Source organism: Callospermophilus lateralis, unplaced genomic scaffold (genome assembly GCF_048772815.1).
Source record: "Callospermophilus lateralis isolate mCalLat2 unplaced genomic scaffold, mCalLat2.hap1 Scaffold_101, whole genome shotgun sequence".
In the NCBI taxonomy this organism is placed as follows: domain Eukaryota; kingdom Metazoa; phylum Chordata; class Mammalia; order Rodentia; family Sciuridae; genus Callospermophilus; species Callospermophilus lateralis.
In genome coordinates this window covers 1,675,495-1,687,411 of record NW_027510272.1, presented here as the reverse complement: position 1 = coordinate 1,687,411, position 11,917 = coordinate 1,675,495, and the positions used below count along the sequence as shown (strand labels likewise).

The 11,917-nt window shown below is 53.1% G+C and overlaps 1 protein-coding gene across 7 annotated transcripts; it reads right to left on the bottom strand.

The window, feature by feature from the left end:
* Positions 1-664: 664 nt before the first annotated feature.
* Positions 665-11,617, bottom strand: LOC143390092 (phosphatidylinositol 4,5-bisphosphate 3-kinase catalytic subunit delta isoform-like). 7 transcript variants are annotated; one of them, XM_076842690.2, is made up of 22 exons: positions 11,474-11,617; positions 9,698-9,926; positions 9,368-9,600; positions 8,785-8,964; positions 8,482-8,631; positions 8,012-8,101; positions 6,720-6,941; positions 5,983-6,079; positions 5,764-5,894; positions 5,360-5,410; positions 5,115-5,287; positions 4,912-5,037; positions 4,573-4,716; positions 4,324-4,423; positions 4,028-4,206; positions 3,783-3,895; positions 3,542-3,620; positions 2,898-3,065; positions 2,217-2,340; positions 1,900-2,045; positions 1,422-1,554; positions 665-802 (listed from the first exon to the last, which is right to left on the bottom strand). In XM_076842690.2, the coding sequence occupies exons 1-22, from the start codon at positions 11,615-11,617 to the stop codon at positions 665-667; spliced, it is 3,150 nt and encodes a 1,049-aa protein (XP_076698805.2). The 7 variants fall into 7 exon arrangements, with proteins under 7 accessions (XP_076698805.2, XP_076698807.2, XP_076698806.2 ...); XM_076842692.2 differs by having other exon boundaries at positions 4,912-5,033; positions 5,120-5,287; XM_076842691.2 differs by having other exon boundaries at positions 5,115-5,284.
* Positions 11,618-11,917: the final 300 nt, after the last annotated feature.

Here is an 11,917-nt window from a genome sequence, read left to right as displayed (position 1 = left end):
GTCTTTGCTGTGAAAGATCCACCAGCTGGAAGACCTGGAATGCCCATCCTAAGACAAGAGCAAGGTACAACCTCAAGGTGCCCAACTCACAGTGCTTGGACACAGTGCAGCACCCATCCTCTGCTCGAGGATGCATTTACATTTATGGTGTTTGGTTCTTCTTGTTATTTTTTACTTGTAGATGGACAAATACTTTAATTTTTAATTTATTTTTATGTGGTGCTGAAGATTGAAACCAGTGCCTCACACATGCAAGGCAAGCACTCTACTACTGAGCTTACAACCCCAGCCATGGCTGTTTGGTTCTTTATTAGAGGTTTTTTTTTTTTTTTTTTTTTTTTTTTTTTTTTTTTAATATTACAGCGGAATATATTACGATTCTTGTTCCACAAATAGAACAAAATTTTTCATATCTCTTGTTGTATACAGAGTATATTTACACCAATTTGTGTCTTCGTACATCTACTTTGGATAACAATGTCCATCACATTCCCCCATTATCTTGAAACATTTCCTTTCTGCCTAAATAACTAGTGTAAACAAAAGGCAATTGTGTTGTTCTTTCCCATGAGTAGCAGTTCAGGTGTCAGGCCCCAACTAAGACAACCAAGGGTAGCTGTCCTCAGAACAGGTTTGCCAGCCTGTGGCCACTCAGAGGTGGCCACTATTGCCGGTTGTCTTTGGTCAGGTTGTGGGCCAGCCAGTTCACTTTGGTCTTCCAGCTCTCCCTCAGGGCTTCATTGAACTTCCCCTGGAAGTGCTTCAGCCCCTCCTCCTCTGTCTTCCCCAGTGCCAGAGTGTCCTGGGACAGAATCATCACAACTGCGTCAACATTCAGGGGTCCTGACCCTGCTGCATCTGCAATCCCTTCTGCCTCCCTGTACTGTTACCCCCTCGGGTTGTTCAAATTCCTTCCTAAAATAACTGCAAGCAGATGATCAGGCGGCCTCATCTTAGCTGAGAGAAGGGCAGGAGAAACTTTAGGGAATACACCCCCTCCCACTCTGCCTCTCACCAACTGAAAAGACAGGAATGGAAAGTGTCTTGCAAACCTACAAGGGACTTTATCTCATGCATGAAAGACACTGAGGACACATGGGATGACCAAAAAAGATCACAGTTCACCTGCAACAGGGCGGGACTAGGCCCAGGGAGTACACCACTCTGGCCACTTCCCACCATACTGCACTGCTGGGCCTGGGATGGCATGAGGGCCCCCACCTGTGAGGTGAATCTCCTAGGTCCCTGAGCTGTTCAGACAAGATGCACTCTGACCAGGATGAGCTCTGCCAAGCTCATTTTTTATACTATATATAGGGGAGGCAGACTCCTCCACAGCTGAAGAGGTTTAGGCAAGCCTTCCTTGGGAAGTATGTGGTAGACCATGGGCTCCAGTCTGGTGTGGCCCTGTGCTGGCATACCTTCAAATACTGGATGTCTTTGGAGGAGCTGAGCTCAGGCAAGCCTGCTGCCCGCATCAGAGCAAATAGTTGGAGGAAGAGGAGCCCATGGTGCCGCAGAATGCTATAGGCCTGTTCACAGTACCCTCGAAACCTGCAGAGGAGGAGGAAATAGCTAAAGACCTGGGTCCTCCCAGCCACCCCAGCCCCAAACCAGCAGGGGTTCTGCATCCAACCAGCATCTGCCCCTGAGTGTCTGCCCCTGGTCGTATTATGGGTGTACCCAGATCCTCTAACCAATGCCCCTGTCTGGGCCTGCCTCCTACACCTCCCATGGACCTCCTGTTTGCACTGCCCAACAGTGTACTCTGGGGTTGGGGTGAACCTGCAGAGATGGCAGCACCCCCAGGGTGGAGGCAGGAGTTAGGCTGAGGGCTATGTCCCCATCCCTGCCCCTGTCTGGAAACTGTCCCCTCCCTGGAGCCGTGGGTACCCTCACCTTTCAAACTTCTCATTATTACTAGACTTTCCCTGCTGAATCACGTGGACAAAGTCATGGGTGAGGATGAATGGGACTCGCTCACGGTTGATTCCAAACTTGGTCTTGAAATTCCCCAGAAAGTGGCCAAAGTCAATATGAAATAGCTGAGGGGAGGGAAGGGCAGCTACTGAATAGGCTTCACAAAGAGAGGTTCTGGTTATAGGAAGTCAGCAGGACTTGGGGCACTCTTCTGCGGGCTGTGGGCAGGGCAGAGAGGCCACTGGGCCAGGCATGTAGGACATGCTCACTGGGCAGCTGCACACAGTGCCCCTTACCTGCCCATTCTCACGGATCATGATGTTATCACTGTGCCGGTCACCGATGCCCAGCACATATGTGGCCACACAGTAGCCAGCACAGGAGAGGGTGAACTCCTCAATGGCTCGATCCAGGGCTTCTCTGGGTGGGGAAGATTGAAAACCAGGGCTCCTTATATTTTCCCTACTCTTGAACCTAACCTTTTATTAATCAACAAGGAGGGAATTATTCTGAGCATAGCTCACCATGCCCAGCTTGAAATTGCCCCCTTCTTCCACACAATACCATGCAGAGAAGCCAAGGTCTATGTGTTAGATGAAGAGAGGCTGCATAAAGAGGCACAATTGACAGCCAAATCCCTAGGTGTGTGACTGGGCCCTTGGTAGATGCTCTGGGCTCAGGCAATATCACAGATGCTAGCCAAAGCACCAGCTATTTCAAACCACAGCAGAAACACTCAGCAGAACCCACTCAAGCTACATATTTCTGACTAAACATGATGGTGGTTTTAACACACAAAGAGTTAAGTAGCATAACACAGCCATGAAAAATGGACACACAGGAACAGTGACATCTCTGTCCTGCCCCAAATCAGATATGGGCCGGTGCTCAGCTGAGCCAAGCAGCCATGGAAACTGTCACAGGCCTTCCCTCACTTTTCACTCTATCGAGCCTCTCCCAGGAATAAGAAAGCCTACCCAGGGTTCTTGGACTTGAGCCAGTTGAGCAGGGCATCCTTGTTGAAGGCAGCCATGGCAGCCAGGTTGCTCTGGTTCAGCTGAATGTTGGCAATGGTGTCCGAGTGCTGCACCACCTCAATGAGGCCCATGCAGTCACCAGTGGGAAGGCAGCCATAGGGGGTCATCCTAGCACATGAGAGGAGGCACAGGGAGACACTATGGTTAAGTACATTCTCTGGGGATACTGGACCTGGATCCCCCAGGAAATTGAGGTGCCCAACAAAATCACAGGGGACACTGCTCAAGTTCCTGAGGATGCCAGAAGGGATATGGGGCCCTGGGGAAGGTGCCTCAGAGACACACAACTGGCACCCAAGATGCAGAGCACACCTTGGCTGGCCTCATGTTTGCTCTGAAGAGAATGAGTCAGCAGGCTTGGAAGAAGGTGGTACTCCTCCCCAAGGGGTAGGAAACCAGGAAATAGGAGCAAGCCCTAGGAATGGCCTTACCCAAACCCCTCCAGCTGCCCTAACCCTTTTGTGAGAACAGCCCCTCTCACAGTCAACATGGAGGTGTCAGTTTAGACCAGGAACTCCTCCAGAGGCACTGGCTCTGAGGCCAGATAGAGATCCAAACACACAGGTGATGGACAGAGGCTCCACCTTAGGTCCAAGCCCTCCTGCTTCCACAGGGCATCCATGAGCTGGATCATCTGCAGAGTCAGCATGTCCTGGCGGAGGTCTGGAAGGGCAAGAGTTTCTAGTGGGTTATACAACCATGCAAGGCTCAGAGTATCTGAGCTCTGTCTTCTCAGGGAACCCCCCTGGGGCCCTACCACAGAGCAGTATGGGCCTAGATGAGAAGGCCAAGGCCTCAGCATGTCCCCTGCCCAGACTGGCTCACCATCCCCATTCTTAAAGATGATGCCAATGCTGTCAGCACTGCCTGCCTCCTCACTGCTGTATATGATCCACAGGGGTTTCATCTTGGAGTCCATGAAGGTGCACCTTTCCACACTGCAGGCAGAGGGCAGTGTTGGCCTCGGCCATTGGGGGCTTAGGGTCGGGGAGGGGGTTTAGGGTGGAGGTTTTAGGGTGGAGGAGGGGGCTTAGGGCCTGGCTCCACGTGGGGCTAGGCCTGGGACTCACCAGATTTCTGCAAGCATTGTGCTGGGGTCCAATGGGGACTGCAAGTGTGAAAGGGCCTCTATGTAAGTATCCTGGCGCATGTACAAGTGCATTAGCTCCTTAGTTTGGGGCTTGGTGGTCTTCTGGGAGCTCACTTTCACAAAGTCGCTCAGGGCCTTCAGCTTGCTCAGTGCTTCTGCCTGGTGGGCAGAATGGAGTAGCAGCAGTGCATATGAGCCTGAGCCAGAACCAGGAGTATGACTGTGAAGGGGCCTGGAAGGGGAGCCTGCCTCAGGCACAGGCACTCTGAGCCTCACCTGTTTCATAAGCACCTTCATGTGGTGGATGCTGCCCCTGAAGTAGGCCTCCATGATGAGGCCAAAACGCAAGGCCACAGACGGCACATGCATCTCAGAGCTAGAGGGAGAAGACGGGGCTGAGAATGGCCAGGAGTGGAACATAGCCCCTCCCCAGCCCAGTAAATATGAGGTCAACAGGCCAGGAGACCCTCATCCCCCATAGCCTTTCTAGGTTCCCAAGGAATCAGCAGGGGTGCATCCAGCTACCGAAGATGCCAGAAGAGGAAGTGGCCAATCTTTCGGTTGGCCAGAGCCCGGTCCAACAAGAATTGGGTCAGTTCGCAGTCCAGGTAGGACTTGTACTTGAGGACCTGCACCAGCTGCAGCAAGCACTGGAAAAGCTCGTCGTCCCTGTAGGTAAGGAAGGCTGGTTGAGTCTGGGGTTCTGAAACTCAGGAAAGAGGTCTCCAGCTGGCAGGTGACTGGAAAGAGGGTGAGGCCAGCCTAGGCTCATCTCCACCCAGCACCCACTTCCAGGTTGCCAGGGCAAGCTGTCTTAGTGAGGAGCTGGCAGCCCGTGGGCCTCAGTGCCCAGCTGGGACTCACGTCAGTTTCCGCAGGGACCTGATGGCAAAGGAGCCCACGTGGCAGTCAGGGAAGCTGAAGTCCAGCAGCTCCAGGGCATTCAGGACAGGAAGCTCAGGCCAGGAGCTCAGCAGGTAGAGCATCTGGAGGACGCTTTGCAGTCAGGTGGTGGGCAGCCCACTGCTATCTCTCTACTCCAGCTGTGCCCCTGGTGCCCCTCTCCACCCACCTGGGCCACATCCTCGTGCTTGTTCCACTTGGTCACGAGCAGCAGGTGGGCCAGAGCCTCTGGGAAGTGCTCCTGCACTTCACGCCGCATCTTCCACACCAGGTCCTTCTCATGCTCATACAGCTCTCCTGACCCCCGCTGCTCCAGGATTCCCTGCAGCTGCAGCTGCTAATGGGTGCAGGTAGAGTGAGGCCTCCAGCCCAGCACCTGGCTCTATGCCCCACCAGCACCCCAGCTCACCTCCTCCTTGGTGGTAGGCCCACACTCCCCATGACGTCCCAGCTCCAGGATCTGCAACAAGTATCCCTGCTGTGAGCCCCCCAGGCCTGGGCCAGCACTGGCAAGGCTCCAGGCAGGGGGTCTGAACCTCGGCCCTACTGCACACTGCAGGGCATTCAGTTGCATCTCCAGGCTCAGCCTGCCACAGGCCACTAGCACCTCTCCCATTGGCTATGACAACAAAATGTCATCAGACATCACCAACATCCCCTGGTGGGCCACATAGCTACTGGAAGGCCTCAAATCAGCATGATGACCCAGCCCCCAGAAATGGGCAAAGCCTGGGGTGACCAGGGAATCCCCTCTGAGGAGCTCCAGGAAAGTTCCTTGGTTAGCGCTCAGCTTCCAGGAAGGGCCTCACTGACCTTCTCCAGGGCAGGGTAGTACACAGGGTGAGGGGCCACCTCGGGCAGGCAGATGACCAGGGTGACAGCACTCTCTGTGTTGGGATTGCTATGCACGGTACCCATGGGGTTCAGCAGGTCTCCTTTCTCATCTGAAGGCAGGGACAGATGTAGTTGTAGGGGAACCAATTCTGGATCCCTCACCCTCCAGGAGTCTCTCCCTGCTGGGCCTAGTTCCACCTGGGACAGAGGGCCACATGTAGAGGCAGAGCTCCCCAGTCTTGAGCTGGTCCTTGTAGTCAAACAGCATGAGGTTGGCCCAGGCGATTGGGCAGTCCTGGAGAAGGATACTACAGATCAGAGTGAGCCTCTTCTTGTTCATATGCAGAATGGAACCAATCTCCAGGCCAACCAGGAGAGAAGACCCAGACCGCATGGAAGGTCTCCAAGTTAGACCCAGGAGGAGGGGAAGGACCTGCTACCTCTTTCCTGTCAGAGTTTCAGTAATTAAACCAGCAAGATCCCTTCCTGGCTGCCTGCATCTTCACACCCAGCATCCAGAGACACTTGAGTAAGCCCACCAGACCCATAACTGGCCCAGGTCAAGGAGCAAGTCACAACCTGGGTCTAGTGACTTGGGGCCCAGCCACACTCTCCCCAGGCAACCACTAACTCATCATTTCTGTCCCCCTGAGAACACTGTCCTTCCACCAAGGGAGCTGCCTCCAGGACCCCTAAGGACCAGAGGCCTGGGCTAGATATTTCAAGTCAGGCAAATCATGAGCTATCACTCAGGCAGCACAGGAAGCCAGACTAAGGAGCCAGACTAGGGCAGGCAGGGATACTAGGGTCCCCAGGCTCTCCCAGGACCCCTGTCCTCAGGGTGCCTGCCTGTGGGAGCAGGATAGCAAGAGGCCCCAGCAATGGGTTTCACTGGGCATCTGAGGCCTGGACCTCTCCCAGTCAGCCCAACCCACCACCTTCTTGGACTTTTTCTTGCTGGAGTGTGCCTTCTTGGCCTTCTCCATCACCGCATAGAGTGCAAAGCAGAGCCGGGCCATGCGTGGCAGGTCACAGATATTGATGTCAAACTTCAGATGCTGCTTCCACATGGGCTCTGAGCACACGCTCACCTCCAAGCTGGACATCGTCTTGCACAGCAGCTCATTGCCATGGAAGAGCCCAGCGTGCACCACCAGCTGGGGAAGGGTACAGGGCATGGGTGAGGGAGCGAAGGCCCCACCCCATCTAAAGTTCCAATCCTCTCCTTAAAGGTCCCCATTTACACAGGGGTCTAAATCTACTTCTTTCATTGACAGTGGTCCAGCAGAGTGTAGGCTGACAGCTCAGTGGTACAGGTGTCTTGGGGCATTGGTACCCCAGGCTGTGCTGGGGCAAGCCAGTCTCAGTACACTTGACTCTGTGGGTCAACTCAGAAGCTCAGTTTCCCGATCAGGGTTCAGGAGTTCCAGGGTCCCTTCTGGTTCTAACAGCTCTGGCTACCTTCATGCCTAGCGTCTTCTGAGCCCCATATGGCTCATAAGACTGCCTGATCAGTCTTCAGTGCACCTGTTCCAGTTCCAACCTGCCAGCCCATTCACAGAGTTGCTCCCACCCAATCCTCCCTGACTCCTGCAGACACACCCTCCTTCGCAGATTGTAAAGTAATGCCAAAAAGAGAGACCCAGACAAGACATGCTATGCTTTGTGGACCCAGACAGGCATCACCTCCCAGAAGTGGGACAATAAATCCACCTCTGCAGGTGATTCTGAGTGCAGAGGAGCCATGAAAGTGCTTTTAGAAGAGACAACAGGGCACTGTTCCCCAAGCCCATGGGCGCTCAGCTTCCATGTGCAGTGTCCCCCAGACTGTGGGCACCCCTGGGTGGGTAACTCCTGGAAGCACCTCAGCCCAGATGCAGCCAGCTTCTATGGTGCCTTACATATCTCTGACTGGGCCTCCTACTTCAATGGGCTGTGCCTGATTCCACAAGCTCCACCAAAGTCAAATACCCACAAGTTGCTTGCCCCAGGTTTCCATTAATCAGCCTCCCTGGCCTGCTGGCCTTCTCCCCTCCCCTCTTATTGTTTGGATGTGGTTCACAGCCAATCCAGGCAGAGATAATGAGTAATGTGTCCAGGTGACTTTTGTGTGACACCCTCCCACTCTTCTTTCTCTGTTGCCCCTCCAGGCCACAGCACACCCTGTTTGTGCAAAAAAAAAACAAAACAAAAAACCTGTGCCCTCACCTGGTACCCAAGCTCCTACCTTCATCTGCTCATCAGCATTGATTTTGCTGCCCTGGATCAGCTCAATGCAGAAAGGCTGCCCCAGCGACCAAAGGGACACAGAGGAGGGCTAGAGAGGAGAGGAGCGGGGCTTAAATCCCAGCTTATTCCCCTGGATGCTGAAAGGCTGGGGAGAGGGGGAGAGGGTCACAACTTTGTGGCAAGGTTCAGAAATTTGTCACCAATGCCATCTTTTACCAATCTGACACACAGGGGCCCCGGGGTCCCAGCCCCCCTGAGACCTGCAGAGAAGTAGGCAATCTGGGATCCCAGTAGCTCAAACAGGACCACCCTGGGTGTCAGCTCAAGTCCCTGACTCTCCAAAAGGACTGCACCATCCAAAGTCCCCTGGATCAACGTCTACCCCTGGTGCTGCCCATGAGGCACTAGGATTGGCCAAAAGGAGAGAGGAAGAGAAAGAGGGTAAGAAAGGGAAGGACACCATCTCACCTTCTTCATGGGAGTAGGGGGCCGTTTGGTGTGTGGTTTCTGGACCTGAGGGGCGGGTTTGCTCTGCTCATCCTGCATGGCAAGGATGGAGGAGGAGTGCACCATGGTCAGGTGGGGGGTCATTCCACTGTGCAGGCAGCTGCATATGTACTGAGATGAGAGTGTAAGGTTGAACTGTCAATGGGTGGCATATCCATTCCCTGGAACCAAGAGAGACCCACAGTCCGGCTCTCTCACTCCTATGCTGGCCCCTTCTAGAGTGGTAGGGATCCCAGAGTGCAGAGGGCTCCTTGCAGGCCTCACCTTGAACTGACAGAGCAGGTAGCTGCCATAGAGGTACTCATGCCGCCCATTCACCTGCAGCACGTAGTCCTCAGGCTGCTCCATTGTGAGGTGCTGGTACACCTTGGCCTTCTTCTGGAGGGCACAGGCCATCAGTGCTAGGGGCACATCCTTGGTAGACACCTGGATGGTGAAGCTCTCCTGTGGGGAGGAGGGAAGGTTGGCATGCTGCTCTCAGGACCATGGGCTTCTGGGGAAAAGGGGCAAGGCCATTTGCCTGCCTTTATTGGGTATCCCCAAGTGTGAGCCCCACAAGGGCAGGGCCTGGGTCATTCACTGGAGAAAGTAACTGCAGACACCCAGGAAATACTTGTCCAGTGAACTAAGGTACCAATTCAGCCTCGGTGAGCTTACCTGGTGGGATGCTTGACGACACCCCTTGCATGCCTGCATACCAGGCAAATGCCATTTGATGCCAGTGAGAGAAGGGAAATTTGGGGGCCTGGGACACTGGAGTGTTTTATCAGTGGAAGGTTGCCACGGGCACAGCAGCCCATGTGCTGCAGCTGGGGCATCCTCCCTAGGACATGGGCTATGGGCTCACCCTGCTGCCCTCAAATTTGACATTAACCAGCAGGTCTGGGTTGGAGATTTGAGAGGTGTTGCTGTCCCTCCAGCTCCTGGTGGAGGGCTCCAGCTGCAGGGGAAAACTGTATTGCAGCCAGGCCACCCAGCCCAGCTGCTGCCGGTGGGCAGCCGCCTCTTCGCTGAACTGGCACATCTTAGTGCGGAAGTCATTCACTTCTGGGTCTTGCAGGCAGTCGAACTCATGGAGGCCTATAGGGCAGGAGAAGGCTCAGTGCAGGTGCCTGTGGGACCAGGCACCCAGGTATGCCCTACCTTGCCGAGGCGGGGGCTGATATACGAGCCCTACCTTTGCCGATGAGGAGGCTGATCTGTGAGTTGATGAGCTTCTCCATGCAGTCACCCTCGCGGGTCACCAGACGCAGCATGGGCAGGAAGGGCCGGACATCACACAGCCGCTGCTGCTCATCCTCTAGCTCCTGCTGCTCTGCTGTCTGGTTGACACAGGTGAACACATAGGCCTCGGGGTCACTGAGCATGTGGAAGAGGGGCTCATTCTGGGCTTGGTGCCACAGCATCTGGGAAGAATGGTTATGGTCAGCCTTGCTGGCCATGACAACTGCTGGGAGGTAGACAGAGGCCTCTAGTCTGGGGATTTCACTCTGCCTGAGCCACATAGAGGGCAAAGGGAGACCCCAGCATTGCTTCCTAGGACCCCTTTGGCCTTTGGGACCAACCAGCTAGTCAGCAAGCTTCCTGACCCTGTGCTCTGTGAAGGACTTGATGTGTGGAGATTGGGGACTGAGCAGCCACGCCCACCTTTGACACATTATCTAGGGCTGCTTTCACCCCACCAAGGCGATGGTGGCCTTGAGCCATGGCAGAGCTGAACCACTGTGACACATAACACGTAGCCCACAAAACTTCATATCAATAAAAATATGAAGAAATCAAAACCACAATGAAGTGAGAGATGGGACCCCAGGGACAAGTCTGCTACTGTAGTGTTTAAACTTTAGTCACATTGTTTGAAGTTCTGTAAGCACATCAAGTGAACAATATAATGATGTTTAGAGGAACTAGAGTATGGACAAGATGTTACTGTGGTCACTCAGAAAAACAAGTCATGAAAGTTCATAATCAGAATTTAGTTAGAATGTGGTTAGAAAACAGGAAATGGCTAAGGTAGTGTCTGTGGCTGTCTTCAATGGCAGGATCACAGGCAGGTCTCTTCCTTCTCATTCTTATTTTCCAAAATTTTATGGGCCATTATTATTATTGAACTCAGGGACACTCAACTACAGAGCTATACCCTCAGCCCTTTTTTGTATTTAGTGACAGGGTCTCACTTAATTGCTTCGAATCTCACTGCGTTGTTCAGGCTGGCTTTGAACTGGCAATCCTCCTGACTCAGCCACTGGAACATTTGGGGACACACATAGCTACTTTTGAAGTAGAAAAATTTAAGGAAGGATGGAAGGAAGGCAGAGAGAAATCTTCCAGGACATTAAAAAAATCCCTCAAGTGTGGTCCATTACTTCTATCATTTTTTCCTGTTCTCAATAATAGCTTTTAAAATTGTGAAATAAATTCTTGCCCCCAGGCAGTCCAAGGCATGACCCATTAAACCTGAATTTGTAAGTGGCATAACCCCATTGAAAGCCACAGGACAGCATCTATCAAAGCAGATGTTCATTGCTTTGACTCAGTAATTCATCCTGAAATTTATTCAATGAACCTGAGGACCCTTTCCAGGGATGATGGGCACTATGTTGTCAACAGTTTTAAAGACAAATTCCTGCAAGGCCCTTATGTGGCTGGGAGCAGACTGTGGTCACTAAAGTGACAGACAGCATAATGTAAGTCAAATTTTCAAAGTTCCATTCCAGCACTGGAGACTTAAGGGCAACTGAGGCTAGTAGCTGGCCCTCTGGTAACTAGGGGAGGGAAACACATTGCCATGGGGTAATGTGGAATTTGGATAGTAAGTGGAGTTTAACCACATATATTATACAAGTTCTTGACATTGTATATCTTTCAAAATTTACATCTGAGGTTCTCAAGTGTGAGGAACAATGCCTCTGTCTTTCTGAGCTCCCAGGGCTGACAGGAGACCAGGCAGTACCTGCTTGATGGTGCTGAGGTTGGCATTGCAGGACACAGGGAAGCTCAGGTAGATCCCTGTGGGCAGAAGGAAGTCAACCACCACACTCTGATTCTTCTCCTCCACGGTCCAGAATTCCATGGGATAGTCAATCCCTGGGGGCATTCTGCTTTATTATTTCTCTGTGGCCACGTGACATGTAAAGGAAGCAAAGGTAGAGAGTCCTTTGAGAATAGTGTATGGGGGCCTCAGGCAATGTGAGGCTCAGGGCTGAGGGCTTGCAGGTGGGCACATGGTGTTCTCCTCCCACAGAGCCCCCACTGCCCAGGTAGTTGCTGCCCCTACTGCCCCAGGTAATTGTCTGCACTCGGCTGTCTCTCACCCTGGTGGACACATCTGCCTCCCTCACAGTGGGCCCAGAGCCATAGACCAAATAATTTTCCTCTGGAAATTACGCATCAGGGA